Source organism: Thamnophis sirtalis, unplaced genomic scaffold (assembly GCF_051295495.1).
Source record: "Thamnophis sirtalis isolate CommonGarterSnake01/CBP01778 unplaced genomic scaffold, rThaSir2_p1.2 scaffold_8, whole genome shotgun sequence".
NCBI classification, from domain to species: Eukaryota; Metazoa; Chordata; class Lepidosauria; order Squamata; family Natricidae; genus Thamnophis; species Thamnophis sirtalis.
In genome coordinates this window covers 55101581-55127552 of record NW_028261388.1, presented here as the reverse complement: position 1 = coordinate 55127552, position 25972 = coordinate 55101581, and the positions used below count along the sequence as shown (strand labels likewise).

Below are 25972 nucleotides of genomic sequence, written 5' to 3'. Positions count from 1 at the left end.
TTCCTCTTCCGGAAGGGCAGAAGAGTAAAGAATAAAGACTTAGCGATGTTTTTAAAACTTTATGATTTCTGCCTGGGATAAAATGGAAAAGTTGTATATCGATGATGAGACATGGAGACTGAAAGAAGCGTTGCTGATTGTGGACACATATTGTATATAAGATTTGTTTGAACTCTAACTCAAACTGCGCATGAATTATTTTCCTAGGCGAGGAGAGCGGAGATCGCGATCTTTTTGAGTTGTGGTCTGGGACGAACGGAGTTGGGAGGCGCGTGGGAGAGGGAAGGGTAGCGAAAGCTTAATTAGACTACTTGGGGCTAGAATGCAAGCTGATGTTTGTTTGAGTTGCTATTTCAATATAAGGTCAAGAAAGATTGGTCGGAGAGTCTCCAGGAAGGTGGAGTAAATATGTGAGGAGCAATGGACGCGGATAAAATATATATGTGGATATGGATAAAGGCAGGGTGGAAGGTAAAAAATTTACATGTGGAGGTGGGTAAGGATAGAAAGGGAGGTGTTGGAAATGAAAAATGAAAGAAGTACTTGAGTTTAATGGTTTTATAGAAAGGTTTGGATACTCGGATAAAAAAGAGATAAATTAAAGGTCTGAATAGATAGATAAAGCAATGAGACTTTTAGTTGGGGAATCCTAATTGATTAACTTACCTGGCTCTAATACAGTTTGAAACCCTGCAAGTAGTAAAATAACCGAAATTTGGAATGAGCTACATTGTTTAAGATTTACAGATGATGGGAAGCTGTGTTAATGTAGTGGGTTTATTGACCTTTCTTGTTTTTCTTTTCTTTTTGTGTGTGTGTGTTTTTTTTCTTTTCTATTTTTTACTATTCCCTTTTTTTTGGCTTTTCTTTTATTTTTTTTAATTTTAAAGTTAGCTGGCTTTATTATACTCAAGTGCTTGTTAAAGAACTATGCCGGGTATGGGACCTGCGAAGCCGTAAGGGGGTTAGGGAGGGGGGATTATAGGGGGGAGGGTGGAGGGTGGAATTACAGTTTCAATTCTTAGAACAATAAGAATTCACTTGTATACTGCGGCTCGTTTTCCTTTTTTTTTCTTTTTCTCTTTTATTTTCTAAAAAACAAACTGAATAGATTAATTGTAGGGATACACCAAAGTGAGGAGAAGAGGGAAAGAAGAGGGAGAAGTAAAGAGGGAGCGAGAGGGGAATGTAAGGAGGGTGAGATGGAGGGTGGGGGAGATGTCTGAGGGGGAAGGGAAGTAGAAGAGGGGAATGCTGGAGGGGAGAAATGAAAGTTGGAGGGGGAGAAGAAAGGGTGTATGGGGGATTGAAGTGTCATGTTGGGTTTTTTTTTTTTTTATGGTGGATTTTTTCCTCTTTGTTTTTTGTTACGCACAGTATATAAGTGATTGTATAAAATGAAAATGAAAATGAAATAAATAAAATGTATGAATGGAAAAAATAAATATGAGCCAGTTGCCAAGCATCTGAATTTTGACCATGTGACCATGAGGATGCTCCAAAAGTCAAGTGTGAAAAACAGTTATAAGTCACTTTTTACAGTTATAAGTCACTTTTTCCACTAAATGAACTGTTGTAAGTTGAAGACTGCCTATATATGCTCCCACCTCCTATGTAATGCTAAATAGGTTCAAGACTATGGTTACAATGTTAATTCTATATTTTTACTCAAAGTACTGTATTCCAAGCCTCTTCTGTTGCTTATTTCTTCTCTTATGACAGCGGCTCTCTCGAGACTATATCTTCACCATCAGATTATTTTCAAAGCCAACAATTTGTCATGATACCTCTTTTCCACTTGTTTTCTCTGCAGTAAGCCTGCATGTATTCCCTTTAGCAAAATAATTATATTCCACTTGGATTTTGACATTTTTAATAAATATTATTCATAGAGTATAGGTTGCTATTTCATGGCTGCTATTTATTAGTGAAATGATAGAACTGATTTTGACTAGTCATTTAACTGTTTTTTTCCATAGGAGAAATAAAACTGAACTTAGAACAAGTTGTTATATCCTTATATATTGCCTGAATTCAACGGAGCAAAACACTATCAAGTAATCATAACTACCTTGTAAATTATAGCTTATAATAGTTATCCTATGTATTCCTTCAGAAATTGTGGTTGCTCCATCACTGGAAGCTTTTAAGAAGAGACTGGACAGCCACTTGTCTGGAATGGTATAGGTCTTCTGCTTGAATAGAAGACCTCCAAGGTCCCTTCCAACTCTGTTATTCTGTTATTAATTATTTTGGATGGTTATACCATGACCCTCTGATAATTCTGGAGAAAAATCTGCTCTAATATGCCAGGATGCTGATATTCTCTAGTTCGCCCAATATAATTATGCCCACACTGGCAATTTATTGTATACATTCCCTCCGCTTGATTTTAAGTTTGCAAAATATAATTGCATTAGAGGTTAGCAGTCATTCTGTCTTGTCCACCATTCCAAATCTGACACTGACAATTCACCCTCCCCGACAGCAGGATTTAACCCATTATTTGATAGGGGATTGACTCTGTTTGTCAGCTTCTGCTTTGCTATCGCTTCAGCTGCCATGAAACGGGGAGGGAGGGCATGGTATTTGGGAGGGGTTACTCATTGTGCTGGAGGAAGGTTCTGGAGTTCACCGACTGATTGGACTACGCATGCGTGGGTGTTTCCCGCCAGGACTAACGGCATCGACATTCCATCTTCGTGATGCCTTTTGAAGTTATCTCACACCTGACACTTAGAAGACTTATGATTGGACTGAGACTATGATGCCAAGGGGTGGGGAATGGGCTATTCTGTATATCAATTGCTTTCGCGCCTAATTAATCAGATTTCGCTACGCTTCGCCTTTAATCATTCTTAGTTAGTAAAAGTACACTTGATTTCCACACTTGGAGTCTCGTGGTCTTTCTTTCCTAATTAATCAATGAAGAGGATCTGACAGTTAGCGAAATCTCATTAACACCCTACCAGGAGGTTACAGCCTTCCGTGGGGGTGAAAGCTACAAAAAGACGAAACAGAGAAAATGTCTTCGCATGCCAGCGATGGAGAAATGGAAAAAGAACCCACTGATATCTTATTTCCTGAAGAGTTGGCTCAGCTGGAAATAACGAGCCCTGCAAGTCCCCCCCCCCCGTTGGTCCTTGTCGGTGGGACAAAGAGAAGAGAGTGCGAACTGGGATGCGGCCATTACCAGAATTAATTTCATCAATTATCAGCAGGACGATTGGGTTGACTTGCTACCGCATGCTGAGGTGGCCTACAACAATTCTGTTCATACCAGCACTGGTTTTACCCCTTTCCAGGTTGTTTTTGGTCAGGATTTTGTTCCTATCCCTGAGTTGCCTCGTGAACAACCGCAGGTTTCTTCCGTCACTGATTGGAGTGAGCGGCTCAGCCATGTTTGGCCTTTGACTCTTGCTACTTTGGATGCTGCACATCGCGCTCATAAGAAACAGGCGGATAAAAAGCGTACGCAACCTTATCAGTACAGGGAGGGTGACCTGGTGTATTTGTCCACAAAATTCCTTCAGACCACGCAGAAATCCAAAAAATTGGGGCCTAAGTATGTTGGTCCTTTCCCCATCGTCAAGATCATCAACCCTGTTTCCGTTCGTTTGCAGCTGCCTAAGCATCTCAACCGTGTTCATCCGGTATTCTATGTTAACCTCATTAAGCCTGTTCGTGTTTCGACTTTATGTCCGCCTGCTGCTTCTCCGCCTGCTCCCTTGTTGATTGATGGTGAACAACACTTTGAAGTTCGCGAAATACTGGACTCCCGCAGGCGGCATAATCGCATTCAATACTTGGTGGCTTGGAAACATTTCCCCCCCTCCCATACGGAATGGGTTGACAAGTCCCATGTTCGTGCCCCCCGCCTCCTTCGCAAGTTTTATGCTGCTTATCCTGACAAGCCTTAAAAAAAAATTTTCTTCCCCCCCATCTCTCTTCTGTGTTTTGTTGTTCGTCTGTTTGTTTGTGTTTTTTTCGTTTTCCAGGCATGATCGCCTTTTTCCGGGGGACGGCCGGATGTCAGCTTCTGCTTTGCTATCGCTTCAGCTGCCATGAAACGGGGAGGGAGGGCATGGTATTTGGGAGGGGTTACTCATTGTGCTGGAGGAAGGTTCTGGAGTTCACCGACTGATTGGACTACGCATGCGTGGGTGTTTCCCGCCAGGACTAACGGCATCGACATTCCATCTTCGTGATGCCTTTTGAAGTTATCTCACACCTGGCACTTGGAAGACTTATGATTGGACTGAGACTATGATGCCAAGGGGTGGGGAATGGGCTATTCTATATATCAATTGCTTTCGCGCCTAATTAATCAGATTTCGCTTCGCCTTTAATCATTCTTAGTTAGTAAAAGTACACTTGATTTCCACACTTGGAGTCTCGTGGTCTTTCTTTCCTAATTAATCAATGAAGAGGATCTGACACTGTTCTTTACAAAGACAGTATAGCCAATAAAGTTATTCTCCTACGCACGATTTACTACATGGTAAGTGAGTCTGTTCTGTTCCTGTAGATCATCAGTAGAAAAAGTTATTTCTTCTAAAGACGATTGACTCTTCCTCTTACATCTCATTTTGTAGAATCTAATTGGAATATTACTCTAGAACTGATATGGAAGGATGATTCCATATCTGTTGTTGTGTGGGCCCTCTTATTCCTTAAACAATCTTGAAAATGATATTTCATCTATTTATCTTTATGTGATAGAAATTGCAAGGAACACAATCAAGCCCAATGCAACTATCACTGTTTAGGTTTTTGAAGTTATTGCCACAATGTTCAAATACACAGATTTTGCTGGTAGCAGTGATGTGCGGTGAGGTTCACGGCCGGTGAGGCAAGCGGGCAAAAGCCTCCCTATGTCTACCAGCACCAGCCGCCCCCGAAGCCCCGACACGTCCCGCTGTATGGCCAGTACAGCGGCAGGCACTTTAAAGTGCCGGCGCGCCTGTCCGCCCCTGAAGCCCTGACATGTCCTGCTTTATGGCCAGAAGGCGTGCTGGCACTTTAAAGTGCATGCTGCCGCGCTGGCCATACAGGCAGACCCGCTGTATGGCCGGGAGCCAGTGTGTCCCGCTCTATGGCGCGGTGTGGCGGCATGGCTTTAAAAAATAAAAAATAAAGTGCCAGCCCGTGCACCAGCAGAGGCGGGTAAAACACACACACACACACACACACACACATACACACAAATTACTTATAATAATACAAATTAGAAATTACAATTACTTACAAATTACAATAATTTTGAATTCCTCCCTCCGACGTAGGACCCACATACCTTTTCCAGCTGTGTCACAGAGGATTTCAACTCTCCTCTTGTCTGCCATGACGAAAATGTAAAAAATGTAAAAAGAAAAAGGCAAAAGCTGCTGCTGCCAGAGCCTCCAATGGATGACTCTGCTTAACTGTTTAAAAAAAGCCTCTAAAAAAGTGCCCTCTGCAGGAGGAGGCGAGAGAACCATGTGCCTCCTTTGCATAAGGAATTTTTCGCCTTTTAACCCTTGTTTAACTCTGCTCAAGTGATCATAAAGATAGAGTAAAGGAGACACGTGGTTCTCTTGCCTCCTCCTGCAGTTAAGCACTAAGCAGAGTCATCCACTGTGACTCTGGCAGCAACTACCTCAGCCTTTTTCCTTTTAAATTTTCTTTTTCATGATGACAGTGGTGAGGCCCTGCCTCCCCTGCCTCACCTGACTGCACGTCCCTGGCTGATAGTGTTAAAAATTTCCAATACAGCTACTTTTGTGTAACTACTTTAAAAAGTTATATGGCTAAAAGAGTTTGATGCAGCATTTTAACCTATATAAATCCTTTAAAAGAAGTATATATATATTTAGATAGAATGAGGGTATCTGGAGATGGTGATGGGACCTTCAATTGAGGTGCTGCTTTTTTAAAAATAGTTTTACAAATTATGATTTTATACTTAATTTTGTTGTTGTGAACTGCTCGGAGTTATGTTTAAGATGAGTGGCTATACAAATATTTTAAATACCTAAATAAATACACAAAATAAATTTATTGAAATCTGCCCAAAAGACAATCTGGCTCTATTTATCTACCCAGCATTAGTTGAAACTACATAAAATCCAGGTTTATTCCTAAAGTGGAGAAAAGCAGTATACTTGGTTTCTGATATACTACGGTATACAAAAGTTCAGAGTATTTCTGAACCCTGCAATAATACAAACTGAACTTTGTTTAATTGTTGCATGTTGAAGTGATATTTCAGAATCTTTTATACCTTCTCTCATTTATCAGGGTTTGAGAAATCAAGAAAAGTCATAGACCAAAGGTGTTAATAAACTGTCTCTCAATAGTGGCTTGCCAGATGATCTGGGAAACTAACAGAAATTGCTGGTCAATTATTTAGTAGTAAAAATAAAATCTGGTTTCTACATATTGTTCACAGATGAATAAACACTCCCTCAAGTTAAACTCACTTCCTGGTGATTTAATAGACACATTCATGATTTATCACTGCCATTTTAAACAATCTTCTCTCCAGTTTCCTAATCTAGCCTACAGCTCTGTAATTCTAATTGTTTTTTCTTTTTCTTTTTAATGAAAATGTGGCATATGCTATAAAACAATTCAATCTGTAATGTTAACAGTCATAGTGCATGAATTTAATGTAAAGACAAAATTATATGAGCATTGCTTTTAAATGCTAGAATTGAATACAAGGTCCTTAAATAAAGACAAAATGAATAGCCATCCATTTGTGTATTTCATAAATATATGTGTTTTAGAATTTCTGCAAGTTGAAAGCCCTTAAAACATAACACCTTCAGATTAATCAAATTATGGATCAGTACTGATATACACAAATTATCTTTAGTAACGTATTTTACATAAAAAGTTACTATTTTAAATGACTGTAATATTTAGACTTACTATCATGAAGCAAGAAATATTATTATGCAGAATTTTTTAAAATTAATAAATAACGAAATGCTTCCATGAGGAGTTAAACTTATTGAAAACACATTCAAGATTATGTGCTTTAAAGCATGTGTTTCATTCAAACGGATTTTCTGATATATATACTGTATATATAAAATATAGTATATTATTATCCTTCTATTTTTGAAAAGATTCATCTGTGTTGATGGATGTGAATAATCATACAAAGTTTTAAGCTAAAGCAAAGCTTCAAAACAGATTCATCCTGTGGAAGAGATTTGTTATTTACTGCATTTCAATAAAGCAAACAAAATTATAAGCAGCACAATTAGCCAAGCAAATAGCTTTCATCTATTCAAAAAGAAAGAAAGTAGTTCTGTCTTTTGTTAGAAATCCAAGAACGAAAACAGAACAAGAAGTGTTTTCAATTAAAAGTAGCATAAAAAATTTCTTTCTGCTTACCGTCCACCAGACAATATAAAAGACCAAACCAAGAATAAATTGTGTATCCCACATTCTCTGCCTCCCAATATTTGGCACTAGCTGATGCTTACATGAGCATGACAAAGTCCTATAAAAACAATCCAGTTTTTTTAAAAAAGGGAGGGGGAATCCTTGCCCTAGATATTGTACTTTCCATCCCTCATTTTCTAAATTTACGTGCAAAGTTTAAAGTTATTTATCCACAGGCTACATACATTGAATTAAATGAGAGTTACTCCTAGGTAAATATATGTAGCCTTAGTCCTAGGACATTCTAATGCAGGGAACAGTCAACTGCAGACTGATGTTTATAGATGTAATAAAACAGTGAAGACGTATGTTTTTATAACCTAACAGCATAGTAAAGATATACAGCTAGCAGTTCCTCTTGCCTTAAAGAGACAAAGGTCTCTTTTCCTGAATCCACATTAACTATTTATGTAATTCCAGGGTCTTATATCAGTAACTATGAAACAGGGAACAATTTTAACTACTGAAATTTTCAAGGTGTTTTACAAACTTGTCCACAACTGTTTGAAGACTTCTAGGTACTACCAAGCTTTTCTCTTCTTTTTCCCATGTGGAGTTCCCATGTAACCTTCAAGAAGAATTCAGTAGGTGAAGATTTCCTCATTACTGCCTGCTGTGATTTCACCATTGTAAGTCTCCTATTAAACTTACAGAACCTTTGCCATAAAAAGTTGGCAACTTAAATAAAGGAAGGTATCATTTTTCTCCCAACTCAAAGCTGGAAAATTTGCTGTGATTTATAAAAAAACCCATAGTAGGAGACATATGATTGAAATCCAGAATGTCAAAATTCAGGTCAATATGCTTGTATTTTTCCTATTCCACCTCTCCACCTTCATGTTATTTTTCATGCTGTAAAAGAAGCCATAAGAAGTTGAGGAGAGGAAGAAAGGCCTCTACTTTTTTACCATACTTTCCAGCCAATAGCCAAACAACTGTAGGCTGTGCAGTTTGTTTGATGCTTTGATTTACTCTGCTTTTCAATCTGCAAGAATGTCAGAATTTTAATTGCTACAGTGATTCCATCCATTTGATATATGTTTAGAGGCTCCTCTCTATTGGGGGCAGGTTAAAATTAAAAAGGGGGAAATTCAATCTTTTCTTGCTCATTACTTTTTTGAGAAGCAGAGATCAAGTCATCTAGTGGCTGATCGGATTTTTGCAATACCTTGGTATTAATGTGTTTCCATATAAGCACACCAGTCCACGTACATAATCCCCCTCCCCCTTGAACATTGTTTGACTTGATTTTCTGTATATCAATGTTGTGGCAGTGGAGGGAGGGAAGAAAAAAAGTTGCTTCTATGTTTTATCAAGCTCCTGTATCACAAATATTGTACAGTGGCCCTACCTTTTTCTCTCTGCTGTTATTAAATTGTAAAGACAAAATACAGGTAGTCCTTGACTTACAACAGTTTGTTTAGTGACCATTCAAAGTTACAATGGCACTGATTTATGACCATTTTTCACAGTTACGATCTTTGCAGCATCCCTATGATATGATCAAAATTCAGATGCTTGGCAACTGGTTCATATTTATGACCACTGCTGTGTCCCAAGGTCATGTAAACACTTTTTGTGACCTTCTGACAAGCAAAGTCATTTGGGAAGCCAGATTCACTTAACAACCGGGTTACTAATTTATCAACTGCAGTGATTCACTTAATAACTGTGGGCAAGAAAGATTGTAAAATGGGGAAAGCAAATGTCTCATTTAACAACATAAATTTTGGGCTCAATTGTGGTTGAGTTCTATATAGGACTACCCGAATATAACTACCTGTATAGAAGCAATGGTGGGAAATATTGAGGTGGTTACAAATGGGAGATACTAATGTCTAGGACTCATTAATAAGGAAGAGTGTTGCAGTTCTCTCCAGAAGGGCTTATGTAACTGTGAACATTTAGAAAAGCATATATCACAAGGATAGTGGATAGAGGATATTCACTGTATTGTGTTTCTAGATAATGCTTTTATTCTAGAGTCAGCTTGATGGAACATAATTAATCCATCAACTAATATATTTCCAGATAACAGCATGATCAGAAAGTAGGTGAACATGTACCATATCCTGTATGAATAAAATTGGGATGGTGAGATGCATTACAGTACTTAAAAATTCCAAGCAGAGGCATTTCCTCATGTTATTTTAAGAAAAGTCATTGTGATCCTTAGGAATTTTGGAGACAGGTTCAGAAAAACAATCTCAGTCTCCCTCAGTTGGTGACTTCTAGATGTGTTGGGAATTTCCAACAAATATGTGAATTCTATTCTCTGGAAAAAAATTGAACAGTGAATTCATTTTTGAAGAGGAAGGAAGGAAGGAAGGAAGGAAGGAAGGAAGGAAGGAAGGAAGGAAGGAAGGAAGGAAGGATCTGTCTTTACTGAAAATATATCAGCACGAAAAATAATTTTCTCTAGATAAAAAGATTCTAGGTATAAGCATAAAGTAATTGTCCTTTCATAAAGGTCAGTGGTGGGTTTTTTACTACTGGTTCTATGGGCGTGGCTTGGGGAGCATGGCTATGTAGTCATGTGACTGGTTGGGCATGGCCAAGTTGTCATATGACTGGTTGGGCATGGCCAGGTTGTCAAGTGACTGGGTGGGCGTAGCCAATTTAGCAGTCCATTAAACAATACACAGCAGCTCCCATTTCTATTCTTTTTAATACTGGATGAAGTTTTTGCTCTAGGTTTTTTTTCACTAGTGGGGAGAGGTTGGCAATGCCTGGGGATTTTTGGGACTTTCTCCTCTGTGTTAGAGGCATCAAAATAGCCAAGATGATATAAGGTTTCCTGCTGGAGCAGGGTTGGACCAGTTGACCACTGAGGTCCCTTCCAGCCCTGGATTGCTGTGCTATTTCAAAGCATCCTTTGAAGCTGTGTCTAGTGCCAGGTTTGTGGTCTTTTTTCTCCTTTTTCCTTTCCTCCCTCCCTCCATATCTCATTCATTTTTCCTTCCCTTCCCTCTTTCTCACTCTTTCTTTCTTTTTCTTTCTTTCTTTCTTTCTTTCTTCCTTCTTTCTCTCTCTCCTTCCTTTCTTTCTCCCTTCCATCCCTCTTTTTCTTTCTTTCTTTCTTTTTCTGTCTCCCTTCCTTCGCTTTCTTTCTTTCTTCCTTCCATCTTCCTTTCTCCCTTCCCTTCCTCCTTCTTTCTTTCTCTCCTTTCTTTCTTTTTCTCTTTTTCTCTTTCTTTCTTTCATTTTCTCCCTTCCCTCCCTCCCTTCCTGTGACGAATCCCAGAAGGTCTTTGGTAGGAGGAAGAAAGTCAGATTTTTGAAATGGAGAACATGCCTGTTGATCATCTGGCATTCTTAGAGCTCCACTATTGATTAAGTTAGCCTGTGCAAGGATAGCTAGCAGCACTTTCAATAAGCTCTCAACTCAAGCTCAGTGCACTTGGGGATCCCCAAACAGTGAGGATTTCTTTCTTTCTCTCCCTTGAAGCCCCCCTGCAGCGTAGTTTTGCTCCCAGGGGGCTGCAGGGAGACTAGCTAGGCACTCCCCATGTTTTGGGCCCAGCAGGCCTCCCTGAAGCCCCCCGGGAGCCAAAACGGGATGTGTGGGGACTCATGGTGGTGGTGGGGGGCACAGCAAGCTTCAGGGAGGGGGGGCTCATGCAACTTAGGCAGCTCAGTTGGGGCGCAGGGCAAGCACCATGTGAGAACTGGGAAGGCAGCTTAGGCAGGCAAGCTGCTCCAGGAGGTGAGGAGTGACTGGGCAAGGTGGGTGGGCGGGGTGAGTGAGTGGCAACTGGGTTTGGGGTCATGGCCAGTCTGCTGTCCCTACTGGTTTGGTGACCCAGGGCCAATTTCCACTACCAACTCGCCCAAACCGGTGCAAACTGGTAGGAACCCACCTCTGATAAAGGTGTCGGTTAACTTTGTAGGAAAAATTAGCTTTAAAATGTACTGAAAGTCAGTGCATCTGCTGCAAAGGATATAAAACTGCCTGCTATATTCTGAATTTTCACTAGACTTTTCCAAAAACAACCCATAGAGTGCCTGACTACAAATCTTCCTTAGAGTGATTAAGGTATTCTTATATATGTAGATGTGAAAATATCTTTGGTAATCTTGTTGCACTTACTAACTTTCCTAATAACAATCCACTGGCAGCAAACAATAATTTTCCATGTATAATTTCTTGTTATTGGTATCATTCCATCTGTGGCCCAGTAAGAGGGAAAGTGGATGTTTTTATGACCTTTTGGTTCAGTGAGAATTTATGACCAACTATGATAGTGTTCAAAGCATTATTAGAGAGAACAAGCAATGATCTTGTTAGGCAGTCCCTTGTACAAAAGTAACATACTGTGCCAAAATAACTTTAGGCCATTCTTTGGACTATCCCATTCACTATGTCCTGAAGGAGATGACAAACAACACATAGCTTCCATGCAAACCTTTTCTCTATTTCTGGTCACTCAAACATGCACCCATGACTTCCCCATGGTTGGGGGACCACAGTTGTAGGTTTTTTTCTCCCCATAAAATATCAAGATTTAAGTAATTCAAAAGTAATGTACTTTTGTTTGTAATAGTGGCAAATATCCATAGCTCAGGTGTGGGATGAGTGTGGAGGTTTCTTCTCTGAGCTTGTGGGTTGGTTTCTGAATGTTTTGTTACCGGTCTAGGTAACATATTCAGCAGAATTTAGGGGATGTCAATGTTAGTGTTCTTCTGCTTATAAGGTCAGTAGGTCTTGTGATGGGGAAGTCACATCAGGTGTAGGGTCACGTCAGGCGAGGGTCTTGTGATTGGGAGATCATGTCAGGTGAGGATCATTAGATAAAGTGCTTGTTGTGTGGGTATGTGAGTTGGTTGAGGGATTGTTTTTTGTTGTAGTTGTTTTCAAACCTGGGGATGGAAACCGGATTCTTCCCCTCACCCTTCAATATCCTTGAGAAAAATGCAGAAATTACTTATAGGTAACAGCTGCAGGGTAAAACCCAAGTTTTCCTTCTGGCTGCCTTGGATTTAGTCACTCTTGATCTGTTTGCTGTGCACTCTGCAAGGTCCCTAGCCTGACGACAATGGGAGCCCTTTCCAGGATGAATACATGATATTCCACAGGGGCTCATGCTGTGGATGCAACACCTGCAGTGTGGGAACAAAGAAGTTCATTTGACCTCTTTTGCTTAAGTCATATTATCTCAACCCTCAGATTTGGCCAGGAAACCAGTGAATGCGAATGCAACAAACTAAAGTCTATCGTGCTGTTCATGAATGCAGGCTGTTACAATCAGAGCAGGATCTATATAAAAACATGAGAATTTATTCCTGTCTCTTATAGCACGTTTTAATTCCCTGCATTTAATTTGTTTCAAAAGATTAAGTGAAATTACTTTTTTTGGGGGGGGGAGCACTTAAGGCAGAAAATATCTTGTTAGATAACTTGCCGTGGTCTCCTCCCTCTGCACCCAAATTTGTCATGCCAAAATGCCAGGAAAGGTCACAACAAAGGAAATATATCATGAAAAATCATTGTATTCTTGAATTGTCTTACATGAGTCAATAGGACAGTGTTCTGGATAAATATCAGAAAGAAAAAAATATATGTCCCTATTTCATTTTCCATATTTATGCCCTGTAGTGGTAGATTCCTGTGCTAAGGGTGATCGGCTAGAGAGGAAGATCAGTCGGGGTTTGGATTTTTTGTTTTTCTTTTATAGTGTTTGGAAAGGAAATCTTGCCAAGTGTTATATTTTGCAAAAATAAGACAACTGCTGCTGAAATGCCCTTTTTAAAACAATTTCTCAAGCAGAAATTTGCAGTCTTAGGGCTGTTTAATTTCATAAGGGCCTCGGACTAATTTCTAGATATCTGTGTCAGAGCTCAAATCAAACAAAGCAATTGTTTGAAAAGAAGGTGAAAAGGTAAAGATAATCAGATAAGTAGATATTTTCACTGACCTGTTGAAGTCTAGCCCAAAGCGATTGTTTCATCTTTGACAATTAGCAGCAGGCATGTGGTAAGTATTGGGTAGCAGCAGGACTAGAAGTCAGCAATACTTTATCTTCTTCCACTTCTCCTTCTCCCTTCCCAAGGAAGTGAGATAATTCAGATGTTCCCACCCACATGTAAAATGCTTATCATTTGAAAGACAGAGCCAGATTCAGAACACTGATACTGAATGTGGAGCCACAAAAAGCTTAGGGCATTTAGAAGTTATTTAGATATACAACTTCAGCTATTGTCAGCATGAATGTTTATAAATAAGACACAATTAGTATCCCATGATGTCCCTTCAAAGGAAACTGAACCAAGGACATGCTGGAACATTTGAATCTTTCCCTCCAGTTAGAGAACTGCACATTAACAATATTTGCTTGAAACCGTCCTGAAGTGCTGGCTGAACTAATCTCAACTAATCTTGGAACTGGCTCAAGTACTTATTTTTCTTGAATTCTAGGGGGGGAAACCCTCATCTATTCTCTCAAGAGCTCTCTCTTCACTAAGGGTGTTGACAGTCATATAAGTAGTGCTCCATGGGTAGCTATATTGTTATAATAAATTGTCCCAGAAAAGCATAATATCTCAGCACTAGATATCTAAAAATTCAAAAGCCCTCTTTTGGCCCCAAGACATCTGGGAACAGAAGAGTAATTTAAATCTGGAAGCAAGCAATGGCCCCAAGGTCCATCAGTTGAAATCATGTGGAAGAATCACATAATTAGATGACTTAGCCATCCAGCAAAAGGCAATATGGCAAGGTGATTTGCCCAGACAGCAATCAACAAAAGTTTAATTAAGAATAAAGGATTCCTATCAGTGTCAATTTTACAGCAACAATCAGGAAATAACCCAGGAAACAATTCTTGATATACCCCCACCCCCACCCCCAGCAGCACAGCTGTGATTACACTCAGGCCTTTCTAGGCCAAAGCATTAGGAAAAAGGGTTTGCTGCCAGAATAACACTTAAAAAAAAAAAACTAAGAACTATGTCACTATATAATTAAACAACATAGTCTTGGTGGCACATTATAAATTTGGCATAAAAGTGATAGGACATAGCCTTAATATTCAGCAAACCCCTTGGGATTCTTCTGAAGTGGTATTTACCAACTGGATAAATTGGCTTGTATCTTATATGAACTTCATCCTAGGGCAGCTGTATAAATCTGTGCTGATTGAACATTCTTAGTCATGTCCCTGGAGATCACTTGTCTTTTGTTTTGTTTCTGACAGTAACTTGAGAACTTTACATCCATCTCTAACTACCTTGTATCATGAGTCTTTAAACATTTGCCTAAGGAGAAAGAATCAGTTTATACTTTTGAGCTGATCAGATGTAGAAAAAGCAAATAATGGACATGATGAACCAGGGACTTGAAGCTGTTAGGGACTGGATGAGGGCTAACAAACTCGTGCTCAACCCGGATAAGACCGAGTGGCTGTTGTGTTTCCCTCCCGCCAATTTGGCAAGTATTCCATCGCTCAGGCTGGGGGGGTCAAACATTACACCCCTCAGACAGGGTCCGCAACTTGGGAGTCCTCCTGGACCCACAGCTGACTTTCGAACACCATTTGTCAGCTGTGACCAGGGGGGCATTTGCCCAGGTTCGCCTGGTGCACCAGTTGTGCCCCTACCTGAACCGGGAGGCTCTCACAACAGTCACTCGTGCCCTTGTGACCTCTAGGCTGGAGTACTGCAATGTGCTCTACATGGGGCTGCCCTTGAGGAGTATTCGGCGACTTCAGCTAGTCCAGAATGTAGCCGCGCGAGCAATTGTGGGTGCACCTCACTTCACCCACGTAACACCTATCCTCCGCGAGCTGCACTGGCTACCTGTCGATCTCCAGATACACTTCAAGGTGCTACTTGCCACCCATAAAGCCCTCCATGGTAGTGGATCTGGGTACTTGAGAGACCGCCTACTGCCAATCACTTCCACACGACCTATTAGATCTCATCGATTAGGCCTCCTCCGAGTTCCATCCGCTGGTCAATGCCGACTGGCAACCACGCGGAGGAGAGCCTTCTCGGTGGTAGCTCCGACCCAATGGAACGATCTCCCCGTGGAGATTCATACCCTCACCACCCTCCAGACCTTCCGCACAGCCCTCAGAATCTGGCTATCCCGTCAGGCCTGGGGCTAAAGATTGTAACCTGCCCGAATGGTATGAATGTTGTGTTTTAACCATGTATTGTCTTATATGTAAAAGTCTGTTTTCCCCCCTTCCTTTGGATTGTGAGCCGCCCTGAGTCCCCCCAGGGAAAAGGGCGGCATATAAATAAACCTCTAATCTAATCTAATCTAATAATGAGACAGTAAGTCTGATATCTACAAGTGTATTTTGCTATTGAATGGGCACTTTTATTCCAGTTAGAATTCTTAATCCTTTTTTAGTCGGTTCACTTTCAGTTTTATATAAAAATATTTTTTCCAACAAACCTTTTGAAAGAGAAGCAAATGTTGTGAGAAAATCATATTTTTATGTATTCCTTGTAATAATCTCTTATTGTGTAATAAATTGTATTAATCTCTTCAGCAGCCTACATTTTTCTGGTTTTCTATCCTTTAGTTAAATTCCAAGGAAAGGCAAAATGAAGGAACTCCTCTTCCCAAGAAATTATAGCAGCAGCAGCAGCAGCAGCAGCAGCAGCAGCAGCAGCAGCAGCAGCAGCAGCAGCAGCAGCAGCAGCAGCAGCAGCGTTACTGGCTGACTGTTTTTGTGAGCAATTATTTGAGATTTTCTCCTTTCTTTGAATTTTCAAACAAGTATTTTATACTTGGTTTCAAAATATAGAGTGACAACTAATTTCTGTTCATATAATGTCTCTTTTTTCTGTCATTCCCATGGGAAGACTCACTGATTCATATCAAACTCCAGTAACAGACTGCAATAAATTTTGGAGAGACGCAGAAAGCTACAGAGAATAGAGAGAATTTATTCTACTGGTAGATATGTCATAAGTAGCTGACCCTTGTAGGCAGTTGTAAGATGAACAAGAATGTAAACAATAAGTTACTTATTATTGATTCACTTTGCAAGTAATTTGTACTTTTTCAGGTTTTAGCAGAATAATGGGCTTGCTTTAATATACGATCATACCAGATGTAAGTAAATTATAGAATTTAAGTGTTGGCAAACAAGTATATCAAATAGATGAAAATAATACTGAAACTGTAAAATGATATCTCCTATGGGACAGTTGTGCTACTTTAAGAGTGGGTCTATCTTATAAAAATTAGTGAGCTTAAAATGCCCAGGCATCCAAGAAGCGAAATGTCTTAAAAGAAAAATCAGAAAGTCCAGTTGCCTTTTGAAAAACCACCTTTGGGACAACCATGACCTGGATGACTAAGAATCTCCATAGATGCCCAGTAAATTTATTTTCAGTTCTGACTTAAGTATTGTATCAGTGCAATTCAAATATTTCAATACAGGTTTACAACCTTGAAAAAAGTTATAAAATTATTTCAGTTCAAAATATAATTTACCTGTTTGCTGTCCAGTGGTCATAGGTATTACTTTGTAAGGAGTCCTACAAGAAGGGGGGGAAAAACTCACAGCATGTTCTTTTTTCAAACGATTAACACTATTGTGAGGAAAAAGGAGTGTTATGCACATCCCCTGGTCTTCTGAAGAAAAGGCAGATCTACATTTAGTAGCTAACTTAAATAATATGTTACAAAACAAAAGATTGCTAGAAGAGATTATTTAAGTAAAAAACATTTTACCTGCTCACCTTCAATAAAGTCAGGAGGTCTTGACTATGATTAGACCATGCTAATCACATATATAATTCTGCTAACTTTAATGGAACATAATAGTGCATGTCTGCCTCAGGTTGGGAGGATTACAGTGTGAAGGATAAGATTGACTTTCAGTGTAAACAGCTGTGATGGGAAATTATAACAGAAACAGAGAAGTTCTGGGAAAAGAAGAGAAGCTTTAGGAATAGGAGAGCTTTAGGCTTTCTGACCACTAATTAATACACATGTCCCAAACTCCCTGCATTCAGAATGATTTTGTTTTTTTCTTCTAGTAAAGGACCATCAATGCCTGTAATCTCAATGTAAGCCTCAGAGAAACTCAGATGTTTTATTTTTATATAAGCTAATTCTTTGTGGCATGGTTCACCCCCCCCCAAGATAAAACTCCACATACTTTAATAATAAAGTATTAGTTTTAATACTTAAAACTAAAATACATTTTAGTTGTAAATGGGTCTTTAGAGTTGTAATAGTAATTTATGCTGAATCCCATTAACCAGGAGTACAAAAGGACAACTGATGAGTGAAAAACTCAATTCTGCGAAGCTACCTTCAACCGTAACAAGATATACCTGCCTTTCGGAGTTGGCTAGTATAGTGGGATCAATGGATACCATGCAGTCATCAGCTGTGAGGAGTGAAATGGTTGTATTCCTGGAAGACAAAATTTAAACCTAGGTTTATTTAATCAGGTTAGAACCCAGGCTTTGCACTGCAATCTCATGTTTTTAATGGGAAGTTTGGCAGGTAGTTAAAAAAGTTGATGCTACCTTAAAGAGACAAAAGACTACAATTATTTAAGGGAAGAAGAGTGCCAAAACAAAAACAGCAGAATATGATTGTTAAATTCCAGGTTAGGAAAGGCTGGCATATTTAAACAAATACCTTATGTTGAAGTGGAAAGTGTGATCATAATTTTGGGGTACCCCCCACTATTGTTAGTATATCCTCTGACCATTCAGCAGAAAGTGAATATACAGATGCATGCATATAGATTTCAGCTGCACAAATAGAGAAATGGCCTAGGATTTTTGCAGGACCATCTGTGGGAGAATAAAAAGAAAGTATAGCTGCAATCTTATTTTTTGGAGACATGCAACTGCCACGTGGGTGTGTATCTATCTAAAATGGACAAGCTATTTCCTAATAAATGTAGACTGAATTGCATTTTCTGCACCTGACATGACTTCAGACATAATCCTTGTATTGTATCACCTATTCATTGCATGCATTATCTCACTGTTAAGTGGAACCTTGCTATTCATACAAATGAAAATGATGATTTGGTTCAAATATTATACAACAACGCACTTGCTTTTTCATCTCTTAGCTGTGAGTAATAGTCAGATAATTCACTTCTTTATATTCAGATAGTTCAATTATAACATTATGAAACAGATCTGTATTTTACTGCTCTCTCAAGAAGGAAATGAGTGCCATTCTGCTAATGTTTTGAAGCAATTGCTATGGTTGATATACCTCTGCATGAATCTGTTTACTTTCCTTTGAAAGCAGTCCAAATGGTAAAATATGAAAGGTTTTTCCTCTAAGATCTAAAGAAATGCATGGGTTTACATTACATTTAATGATGATATTTTAAAGTTTGCAATGTTGTAAGATGGTTACATGTCTTTGTTAGACACTTATAAAAGCCCTGCTTTTTAGTTGACATGTAATACCAGCAAAAGAAGCATAAAAATCAAGAATAATCTCAGTTAGAAGAAAAGACTTTTCTTTCCCAGATATTTTCAGTTAGTTTTGGGTACCTACCGTATATTATATTGAGATAATGGCTTTTGTGTGCTTTTATTATAATTTCCCTACATTATTTTAAATGAAGAGGTGCATCTTGAACAGCCACTTGTCTGGAATGGTATAGGGTTTCCTGCCTGAGCAGGGTGTTAGACTAGAAGACCTTCAAGGTCCCTTCCAACTCTGTTATTCTGTTGAAGCATTTTTGGTAATTTCTCTGCAAATGCACATGTATGCCAGAAATATTATTTTTCAGGGCAGGCTTAAAGCTTTATTTCTGACCTGAAAACTAAGCAAGTTAATTTTTTGGGGTGGGGAGGGCAATGGTGTTGAGAAAGGTGCATTTATCAGCCATGTATTAATTGTTTGGATTAAATCAAACCTATGTGGCTATAAAACAGCAAGCTTCAGTAGTCCAGACTGTTGGTGTTCTTTGATCTACTTTAAGGGAAAACGAGCAGTCATAGAGAGCACCAAGAAGAAAAAACGTTAGCTTAAGGGTACTGCAGAAGTTTATGAAGTACATGTATCAATAGGATAGCAATTACATCAGAGGTAGGTTGTGCCTGGTTCAGCCTGGATTGGTCGAACCGGTAAGGGGGGGGGACAGCAGCATAAGTGAACCAGTAGTGAAAATAATGGAAACCCACCACTGAATTACATGTAGATGAAATGAGACAGGTGCCTGTTGCAAATGTGAATAGTATAGGTCTTAAGAGCACCATTAGAAAAACAATCTTTCGCTAGCTGACTTTTTCAATATTATATGCCACTTATGAAAATAACAAAAGATTAAAATAAACATCTGAAGTGAATCTTTAATCTAAATTATAATTCAATTTTAGCTAGGTGACCAAACCTCAAAATCAGCCATCAGGAAAACTCTGCAGAGGTGAATGCCCTGGCTGACAGCTGCAACAACCATCAGGGGACTGAAGCTACATAGACAATGTGCAAAGTGCAAGATGGTTACACAATTTGGCTTTATATTAATTTTCAATACAGTGAATATTTATGAGTTCTTTATGCCTGTCATATGTGAATAAAGCCTAAGGGAGAATTCAAATATCAATAAAGAAGTTTTATACCCTTTCTTTCAATTTTTAACATAATGATGTTAAGGACCTCCTTAAAGGACCTCCGTAAAGCAAGATATATAAGTGATAAACTATCTTCACTTACAGTACTTGTAATATCACTGTAGGAGAAATATTGTAATATATTCAGATTTCATTCTACAAGATGAAATGGCAGTTTAGTTTTCTACCAGCTTTTAAAAAGAACCAATTCTGTCAGTATACTACATAGTGCAGAACATTCATGTTACAAATGCTGGTTATGTTTAAAACACTAAACAGCCTGGAGCTAAGATAAGTGCTTCTCTCTGAATCTGCCTGCCAATTCTGGAAGGAGTTTGACCTGAGGTTCCATGTTTATTTGAGCTAATGCACCACAGAAGCTAAATAATATGAATCCATAAATACTCAGTTCTCATTTCTTTCAAATTTAGTCCCATATGTAAAAAAGGAGGATGTAAATGTTGATTTACTTTACAGAGTTGTAAGGATTTTAGTTCAATACCATAGAAACTTAGAATTCTGGATTTTTTAAAGCAACATTAGTGATGAAATCTGGTGGCCTCTCATTTTCTTTAAGTAATTTTTACAGTATGTTAAAGTCAAAATTTTAATAAAGAATGAAAAAGCAATATTTGCATTGTTTAAAATACATAAATATGCTTACATGATATTTTCCATATTTCATAATGATAGACAATATTTTTTCTATGTTCTTTATAATCATGGATAAGAGAATTTTAATTTTAGTAGTTCACGTAAAGAATCCTCGGAAAATATTTTTACCTTGGTAATCCTGTAGCAATGCAGAAGAGCTCCATAAGATCTTTAGAGTTGCAATACTTGCTGAAAGTCACCTGCCAAAGAAAAGAGAATTAGTGAAGACATAACCAGAAGAAAGAGCTTGTAATGGCAATTTTAGCCTATTGTCTGATTTTTGTTTCAAACCAAGCATGATCTGGTTTCTTTTCCATTTATTTTTCTGAAGTCTTTATTGTGTTTTCTGTTTAGAAACACGCTTCTAGCCAAAGTGTTTATAAAATTCTCATTGTGATGAGTGGTCATCAAATACAATGTATTCCAGTGTAGAGGAATACAATAGATAGCATTTCCAGAACTTTTATTTGATGTCAAAGGCAGGTTAAAAAGTAAAAAGATTCACATGCCATAGTAATTCTTATCTGCGGTGTATACAATTAAAAGAAATAATTATTTGATGTAACTTCTGAACTTAGCCAAACAATAAAATGAATTCATTATTCATATGAATGTTCTGAGTAACATAATTCATGTGTGTTTATTCTCTCTGTGTGTATGTATGCACGCACGCACGCACACACACACAAACACACAAACTGGATGTAACAAATTAGCAAGGATAAATAAAGCTGATTGATTAATCATATGACAATTCCGCAACTCTGGATTTGGCATCATGCATGTATTTATAAACTGGATATAACAAATGAGCAAGGACCACAGAAGCAGTCAAAATGATAGGTTCTAAGAAAGGTTTAAAAAATGTAATGTTTATAGGAAAGGGGGGGAGTGATTTAGAATCATAGGATACGACCAACTTCCAAGTTCTATTTTCAGCAGGTTCACTCTTACCAAATAATGTTCACTGGGAAAGTTGAATAAGAATAGAAAGTTACAGATACATTTCAATTTAGTGCCCCCTAGAACTAAAATCATGAAACAGTGCTACAGATATCTTTATTTCACATTCTTTTCTAGAACATAGCAATAGCAATAGCAGTTAGACTTATATATCGCTTCATAGGGCTTTCAACCCTCTCTAAGCAGTTTACAGAGTCAGCATATCGCCCCCACAGTCTGGGTCCTCATTTCACCCACCTCAGAAGGATGGAAGGCTGAGTCAACCTTGAGCCGGTGAGATTAGAACCACTGAACTGCAGATAACAGTCAGCTGAAGTGGCCTGCAGTACTGCACCCTAACCACTGTGCCACCTCGGCTCATATGTAGCAAAGAAATATTTGCTAGGAACCATGCAAACCAAATTCCTGCGAGCCATCTTAGCTGCACTCAATGGAACTCCAAATGCCGTGTTAAGAATCGAGACAGGCATGCCTCAAATTCGGGTAAGAGCCTGGAAGATGATGATCATTCATTAGATTAAAATGCATTTCTTTCCAGAGGGACTGTCCCCACTAGTGTTGATTGACAACTTCCCCTCCCCCTGGAAACAGGCAATTGATCACAAGCTGGGCTCTTATGGGTTCTCACTGGTATTCTTAATGTCCCTAAGCTTTGATCAAGCAAAGCAAGTAGTAATCAGTAGAATGAAGGACATGGAGTTCCAAGAAGAACTAAATAGGTTGCCTCTCCACAATAGGGACAGAATCAAACAGGGTACGTGGGAATCAGCAAGATATCTAAATGACCTGATCTTCTCAAAACAAAGAATAGCTTTCTTCAGAGCCAGATTTAACATTCTTCATTCAGCACTCCTCCAGGACAGGTATAAGAGAACCCCTATAGCAGAACGGGTTTGTATATGTGGTAAAGGAGAAGTGGAAGATATCTCACATGTTCTATTACACTGTGAGCTATACAGAGCTTGTAGGTCTGCACATATAAGGGGAGACCCTTATTAGAGAGATTGCCAGAGAGGGCAGACAATTTTTATCTAGGCTTTCTCCTCCAGGACACAAACCCGTCTACCACATATGCAGTGGCAAAGTTCTGTGCTGATGCAATGACCACAAGAAAAAAATTGGTTACAGAAGTATATTTGTCATCTTGTACCAATTATTTGGACGTATCGCTAACAATTTCTGGACCATTGTATTTACTCCCATACTTAATGGCTTTGCACCCAGGTAAACCAGGGAGTGACCTGAACAATTTGAGAACATGTATGTTATTTTCCACTTTTAACGTCAATACTTTTAAATTATATCTTAATGTCAGTACTTTTTAACGTATTGTAAAAAGTAATGTGTATTGCTGGTCTTTGACCATAATAAAGATTTATACTTATACTCCATGTAGCAACAACATTTTGGACAAGATGACTTTATTTTTGATCCATTTATTGTCACCTTTTGGGATAGTCAAATTTCTGAGGCTATAGCTATTTCTATCATATTTTTTTCCTGTACAAACTAATTGAGGTAAAATGGTTGACATTCTCGTAATTACAGCAACAGGTTTTGTAGCTCCTGTGGAACTGCAGTTGTAAAACAAAACAAAAGTGTTATTGCTGTTTGAATAAATCAGACCCAGATCTTACTGAAGTTGCAGGCAGGGAAAAAAAAGTAAACTGGCAAGAAGCCCTGTCAGGGGGAAAAAAAGACTTAGTCTGGCAAAATACCATCTGCTAATGTTTCAGAATGCAATCAGTGTGGTCTAATGAACTTAGAATGAACTTGGGAAATAGGCTGGGCCACTGAGCCTTGAAATCAATTATCATTGAACAGAATGAATGCAAAGTAAATGAGATATGGCAATATAATTGGAACAAATGGAAGTCAGATAGTTAGCATGGTTAGTTAAGGATCAAAATGGGAGAGATAATAAAATAGGTTCCTCTTTTTTAAGCAAAAGACAATGGAGATTAAACAAAACCAAGAAACCTATTAAACCATATTACTTTATTGGCATACATATCTTGATGTGTAATTCAGTTTCATAAAGGTTTGTTGGTCTTCACTAACAAAACCAGGGTGTGCGGATGCTGTAGATAAATACTATGCCTAATAAAATCCTTGCTGCATTGTGATAAGCATATCAGGAAATGAACTAAAGGATATTCTTTTAAGCCAATCATAATAAGCTCTTTTTTCTGCAGGGAGAAACACAGCTGCTGCTGAAATAGAATATTTATCCTTTTCAGTATTACAGACTTAACATTTTTCCTCTCAAGCAACTTTTCATCCTATGGTTGTATAATGAGAGCTGAGGATTACTAACAAGGAATTTTAGAAGTATTTCATTAAAATATTTACAGGATTATTTGAAATCTGCAAATGCTTGTTAAAATTGGATAGATAGCGTCATAAGGATATTCTCTGATTCTCAATGAATCAATTGATTTCTACATAGACAGAGGTCTATCTGTTCAGTATTTAAACCAATTGACATTCATTTGGGTTCTAACTTGAAAGAGTCATCTCCTGGGATTGGTCCAAACAGGCTGATGTTTCCATGCAGTCAAAATGCTTTTAGATGCATCTAGTGATCCATGAACTTTAGGAAGTGCCACCTAATGCTTTGAAGGAGGTCCTTTGCTAATGTTACATATCTCAAAATTAGCATGACATGAATAGACCCTTGCTCCTGGATCTGCTGCACTACCATCAAGTTGGGGATACTGAAAGGGAAGCTAGCTTTTACCTTACAGATAGCTGTCAGGTGTGGTTTATGCTTAGGAGCTTCATATAACCAGCTCCCCAATAACACAGCCATTCTGATCATGTGAAGTCCTCATGTAGTGGACCTCACTTCAGAAATTCAGAGTTCAACCAAGGGGACTAGGACAAATCCAGCTATGTTATGCAATTCCATTCCATGGAACATCTTCCCACATATAACTAATGAAGGAAGCTAGTAACACTCAGGATTTTAAACTAAACTAATAGAGGAATGAATGGCTAGCAGAGGAACAGAGCAATGAATGGCAAGACACATATTAGCATTTATTTTGGCATATATATATATATATATATATATATATATATATATATATATATATATATGTGTGTGTGTGTGTGTGTGTGTGTGTGTGTGTGTGTGTGTGTGTGTGTGTACGTACGTACGTGCGTACACACACACATATCTATATCTATATCTATATCTATATCTATATCTATATCTATATCTATATCTATATCTATATCTATATCTATATCTATATCTATATCTATATCTATATCTATATCTATATCTATATCTATATCTAATCTATATCTAATCTATATCTAATCTATATCTATCTATCTATCTATCTATCTATCTATCTATCTATCTATCTATCTATCTATCTATCTATCTATCTACTAGCTGTACCAGGCCATGCGTTGCTGTGGCCTAGTCTGGGCATAGTGGGGCGGCAGGTGGGTGCTGCCGTTGGTCAGGACTCGGGGCTGCTGGACTGGGCGAGGCTGGTTGGGGGAGACGGCGCCGGGGCTATCGGCCTCATGGAAGTTGTTGAGCATCTTCTCGGAGGAGCTGCGCTCGGGCTCCCCCAAGTCAGTGGCCCGGGAAAGTGAGACATCCAGGATCTCGGAGGAGGAGAAGTCCTCGGTGTGCCACCTCATGGGGCACCCAGGGGCCGCCCCAGACCTGCTGCACCTCAGGCTGACACTGCTGCCGCCGGCCCGTCGCAGCCACCTTGGTGAGGCCATAGCTGGCTCGCTGTGAGGGGGTGTGGAGAGTGCACACGGCCGGCTGGGCTGAAGAGACGCTCTGCCTCTGTCTCTTCTGGAGCTCCGCTGGGCTGGCCGTGGGTAGGGCAGCTTAAGGGCGGGGGAGGTGGCCGAGGGATGGTGCAGGTGGCACCACACTGCAGACAGCAAAGGCCCGGTGGAAGAGGAGGGGAGAGAGGGGAGGGGGAGGCCAAAGGGCTTCGGCTCCCCTTGGCGGAAATGGCCAAAGTTTGTCAGAGGAGGGGCAGAAAGGGGAAAGGGTGTGGCCGCAGCCCAGCCACACATATAAAGGGACTATCGGGACTAAGTTGGAGAGAGGCTGATCTGTTCCGAATATACTATACTCACTAAAGAACGCTATGGTAAATGACACAGCTCAATTCCAACGCAATGTCACATGAAATAATTAAATCAAAATGAAAATAAATCGAAATCTATGAAAATTCAATATAACAATGCAATCGGAAACATTGAAATGGAATCATGAAATATTTAGTGTAGCGTGTGTTGCTTTTACATCCACCAGATGGCGCTGGAAACATTGAAATGGAATCATGAAATATTTAGTATAGCGTGTGTTGCTTTTACG

The 25972-nt window shown here is 39.0% G+C and overlaps 1 protein-coding gene across 4 annotated transcripts in view; it reads right to left on the bottom strand.

The window, feature by feature from the left end:
* PDE9A (phosphodiesterase 9A) overlaps positions 1–25972 on the bottom strand; it is an 82213-nt gene that overhangs the window by 40670 nt on the left and 15571 nt on the right. The window contains exons 2-4 of one of the 4 annotated variants that reach the window (XM_014063945.2): positions 20779–20849; positions 17741–17818; positions 16889–16932 (exon numbers count right to left, since the gene is read on the bottom strand). In XM_014063945.2, the coding sequence (XP_013919420.2) occupies positions 16889–16932; positions 17741–17818; positions 20779–20849 (193 nt within the window). The other 3 variants (XM_087721702.1, XM_014063954.2, XM_087721701.1) reach the window with 3 other exon arrangements.